The sequence below is a fragment of the Anser anser genome (genome assembly GCF_964211835.1).
Source record: "Anser anser genome assembly, chromosome: 5".
Taxonomy (NCBI): Eukaryota; Metazoa; Chordata; class Aves; order Anseriformes; family Anatidae; genus Anser; species Anser anser.
Window position 1 is genome coordinate 36,950,538 of NC_139725.1, and position 4,129 is coordinate 36,954,666.

The 4,129-nt window shown below is 66.1% G+C and overlaps 1 protein-coding gene across 6 annotated transcripts; it reads right to left on the reverse strand.

Moving 5' to 3' along the window:
• Window positions 1–702: 702 nt before the first annotated feature.
• On the reverse strand, window positions 703–3,446 carry LOC310899958 (membrane-spanning 4-domains subfamily A member 12-like). 6 transcript variants are annotated; one of them, XR_014584740.1, is made up of 7 exons: window positions 3,253–3,445; window positions 2,709–2,828; window positions 2,487–2,543; window positions 1,978–2,109; window positions 1,424–1,530; window positions 1,258–1,341; window positions 703–1,150 (listed from the first exon to the last, which is right to left on the reverse strand). XR_014584740.1 is itself a non-coding variant. In XM_083837111.1 (7 exons), the coding sequence occupies exons 1-7, from the start codon at window positions 3,340–3,342 to the stop codon at window positions 1,130–1,132; spliced, it is 618 nt and encodes a 205-aa protein (XP_083693237.1). In that variant the 5' UTR covers window positions 3,343–3,445; the 3' UTR covers window positions 703–1,129. The 6 variants fall into 6 exon arrangements, 5 of the variants coding, with proteins under 5 accessions (XP_083693237.1, XP_083693236.1, XP_083693240.1 ...); XM_083837111.1 differs by having other exon boundaries at window positions 1,424–1,537; XM_083837110.1 differs by having other exon boundaries at window positions 1,424–1,579.
• Window positions 3,447–4,129: the final 683 nt, after the last annotated feature.

Below are 4,129 nucleotides of genomic sequence, written 5' to 3' on the forward strand. Positions count from 1 at the left end.
CACGGGGACACAGATCCCCTGTGTACCCAGCCCCCTGGACCCTGCTGCTCGCTGTTCCAGACCTCAACATTCCCCCACCTCCCCAGGGGTTTTCAAGTCTGCAAAATCCCCAGAAGAGCCTCGAAACACATATTCCTGCTCAGAAGCTGCAAGTGTAAAGACTCAGGGGCTCGGGATTGTTGCTTTGTCAATGCCCAGAGAGCTGGGAAGGGGCACCCTACGGCTCAGCCCCCTACAGCGGGGTGTGTGGGGACCCAGCCCTGAGGACCCTATAGAACAGGGTGAGGGCAGCGGTCACAGGCTCCCAAAAACACCAGCGCTGAGCTGTGTGGACAGAGGGGCTCGTGCCTCAGGAGCCACGGGTGAGGAGCCAGAGTTTAATGCACTGTGACCGCAGCGCGAGCGGTGAGAGCCTCTCCTTCCGCACTACCTCCCTTCTCTGGGGCTTTTCCTCCCGAACCGGCTCATTATTTTTTCAGAGCTGGGAACAGAAATAACTGACAGCAAGTGAATAATCCATGAGGTTTTGGCTGAGCGGTGCGAGCACGGGGAGGGGTTGCTGAAACAAGAAAGAAAACACATAACTCGACCCAAAACTGCTCCTGGGCTGTGGCACAGCTCTGGCTCCTCACCTGACAGCCAGCAGCTGCCATGAGGCAGTCCCCGGGCTGAGAAACCCCCCGAAAGAAGCAGAGCCAGGCCTGGCCTCAGCATTTATTTCCAAGATATAACAAAGCTGGAGCAATACGAGCCGACGTAGAAAGAGTCCGGCTGCTGCACAGCCTCCAAGCTAGCAGCAGCACCACTGCCCCCAGTGGGTCCAGGCCCCCAGCCCGTGCCCGGCACACCCTGCAGAGCCCCCCCAAAGCACAGAGCCCCCCAGAGCAGCCGGCGGGCACAAGCAGCCCCCCATAAGGACAAGCCAGGGACAGGGGTGAGCCAAGATCCACCAGCAGGGAGGAGGGAAGGGGGCAAGCTCAGCGGTGGGGCTGGGGGCTACCAGCACGCCCCAGCCCACAGCGCGGTGAGAGGGGGACGCTGAAGGCCCTGGTCTGGGCACCGGCTGCGGGTGGCTTCGGGCACACTGAGGGGACCCGGTGCCGCTCTCAGGGACGTCCTCAGGGCCTGACTACACTTCAGGGGCGACCAGCTGCGAAACAGAGAAGCACACAGAGATGGATGCCGCCCGAGGGTCAGGGGGTGACCCCTGGCACCTGAGGGGGCTGGGGACCCCCTCTCTGCGGGCCGCTCGGTCACCTCGGTGTAGCTGGGTGGCTGCGGCAGCTCTGCCGGTGGCACGGCCAAGTCTGCCCGTGTGGCGCTGGGCACGATCAGCATGGCCTGGGGAGGGAGAAAAGAGTCAGCGCTCAGCCCTGGATGGGGTTGGCCCCCCGCGCTTCACCCACCGCCTCGCCCGCCCTACCTCGTTGGAGCTCAGGCGGGTCGCCCGGCACCAGAAATTGGCGGTGGCGACAGCAATGCAGAACTCCAGGATGGTGAAGATGAGCAGCACGATGGAGATGCCGTTCCCTGCGAGCTCCAGGGTGGGGAAAGCGCCATCAGCAGAACCCAGGCTCAGCTGCGCGGGGCAGACCCCACCCCGCAGTTCAGGGCCAAGGGTTTTCCCCATCTCCCACTCATCCCATGCACAGCAGCTGAGCCTTTGCGGGCAGTAAGGTTTTGCTCTGTGCCCTTCACCTCGCTGCTTTCGTGGTGCGCAGATGGAACCAGCCACTTCCAGGGCAAAAGCCAGTACCCGACGTACCAGCCTGAAACAGGTCGGGTGCCTGACCCCACCACATGGGCACCGCCAGCCCTGGGCTCCCCAACGGGGCTGGGAAAGAGCCCCACGGCAGCAGCCCCCAGGAGGGGCTCAGGCAGCATCCAGATCGAGTGCCAAAGGGAGGGAGAGGGTTCCCAGAAGGCTGAACGCCACCCAGGCAGGGGAAGCTGAGGCACGGCCTTGCCCCTGCTTACCAGGACGAGATAGCTGTAGTAGTCGAAGCCAGAGCGGTACAGCCCGTTCAGGTTGAGGTCAACGATGAAGGCGACGATGCCCAGCAGCGCGAAGATGGCACTGATGACGTTCATGGCCTGGCTGCCTTTCACCTGAGGGTGCGGGGAGGCTTTGGGGCTGGCGGCAAGCCCCTCTGCCCCAAGCCTGCAGCCATGGGTAACGGCTCTGAGCCAGCCCCAGCATCATCCCGAGCCACCCCCGGATCTCCCAGCGCTGGCACCAGGACCCCGGTACCCCCTGAGCCCCCCAGTGACTCTGCTGACACAGCAAAAAGGGCTCGTTTCCAGCCCAGCTGGGTGCTTTTATTTTTTTTTCTCCTCCTTGCCCATCATTCTTCCCTCAAATAGCTCATTTACAAAAATAGCCTCAGCACAGGTTTCAAATGGGGACACTGCTTCGCCCCAGCGGGGTTCGCCCATGCTCATGCCGCTCCCTCCCTCCCCCAAATTCGGGGTGGGGGCACACTCACCGCGCATTCCGTGGGGCTCTTCTCTGCCCCGATGGAGAGGCAGCCCGAGATGATGAACTGCGCCGGGAGAGAGGGGGCAGTCAGCTGCCGCACCCCCAGACCCATGCAATGCCCCCACAGCACAGACATGCCCCCCCATATGGCCAGCCCCGACCCCGTCCCGGTCCCCAGGTGGGGGGGGGGGGGGGGCACAGCAGGCAGCCCCCTCCCCGCGCTACGCACAGACACGCCGCCCAGGAAGGGGATCTCGCCGATGACGAAGACCGAGGTGTAGACGTTGGTGAGCGTGGTCAGGACGATCCCGAAGCCGATGTGCATGAAGCCGGTCATGATCTGGATGGTCTGAGCGGGGCGGGGGGGGCATCTGTCAGCTGGGGGGGGGGGCAGGTCTGGATCCCCCCTCCCCTGGGGCAGCCCCGCAGCTCGGGATGTGGGGGGAGAGATGGGCTTCAGCCCCATTGCGGAGCTCAAACCCCACAGGAGGGGAGGGGGCTCCCTGCACCCACAGACCCCACACAGGGCAGTGCAAGGCATGGGGGGGGCAGGCAAAGAGCGCGCACTCCTCACTCCCCCCGCAAATTAACTCCTCGGTGCTGGGGGGGAAATGTCCCTGTCCCCCCCCCATGCACACACTCAGGGTCTGGCAGCACCCACGGGGACGGAGCCCCCCGGGGATGTTAAGGGGGGGGGGAGTTGGGGAGGTGCAGCGAGGCTAGGGAGGGGAGAAGGGGGCAAGCAGCGGTGCCCCCCCCCGGTTCCAACTCACCCCCATCACTCGGTTCTTGCCCTTGGGGAGGGTCTCGGCCGTGTACATGACGGCGCGGCTCCCCAGCCGCAGCGTCCCCATCCCCTGCATGGAGGCGGCAGGGGCAGAGCGGCCACCGGAGCCCCCCCGCCTCCATCTACACCCCCCGAATCCCCGTGCCCCCCCCGTCCCGTCCCCCCCCCCCCCTCCCCGCCGCCCCGGGGCCGCCCCCCTCCCGCACCGACGGGCGCCGATTGGAGCCGCCCCGTGATGTCAGGGGCGGCCCTGGCGGGGGGGGGGGGTCTGGCAAGGGGAGGGGGCGCCCCGGTGCTCGGACCCTCCTACCGGAGGGGTACCCAGCGCCCGAGTCCCCCCCCCGGCCCCCGCTCCCACCCTACCCACTCGTGGGCTGGGGGGGGGGAAACACGCGAGGGGCGTGCTAAAGCCGGGAGCCCCCCCCCCCGCTTCGCAGCCCCCATCGCGCTGTTTACAACTCAAAAGGGAGAAAGGAGAAAAAAATAAAAAAATAAAAAGCCCTGCAGCGAGTTCCTGGAAGAAGGCTCCATCAAGGGCCATTAGGCGCAGGAACGTCTCCTCCCCGTGGGCAGCGATGCGCGGAGCGGAGCCCCCCCCTCAGCCAATGCCGCCGGGGGGGGGCTGGAGCAGGAGCAGCTCCTGGGCACCCCCAGCCCAGCTGGGTCCCCACGTCCCCTGCCCCGCTCCCCCGGACGCCCCCGCACCACAGCCCCCGGTGCTCCCCCCGCTACGTGCCAGCTCTGCCCCCACTTTGCTGGAGCAGCCCCCGGAGCCACGGCAGAGCTGGCATCACCCCAACCCCCCCCCCCCCGGTGCCCCCCGCAGCAGCTGTGTTGACCCAGCCAGTCACGAGCACCAGTAC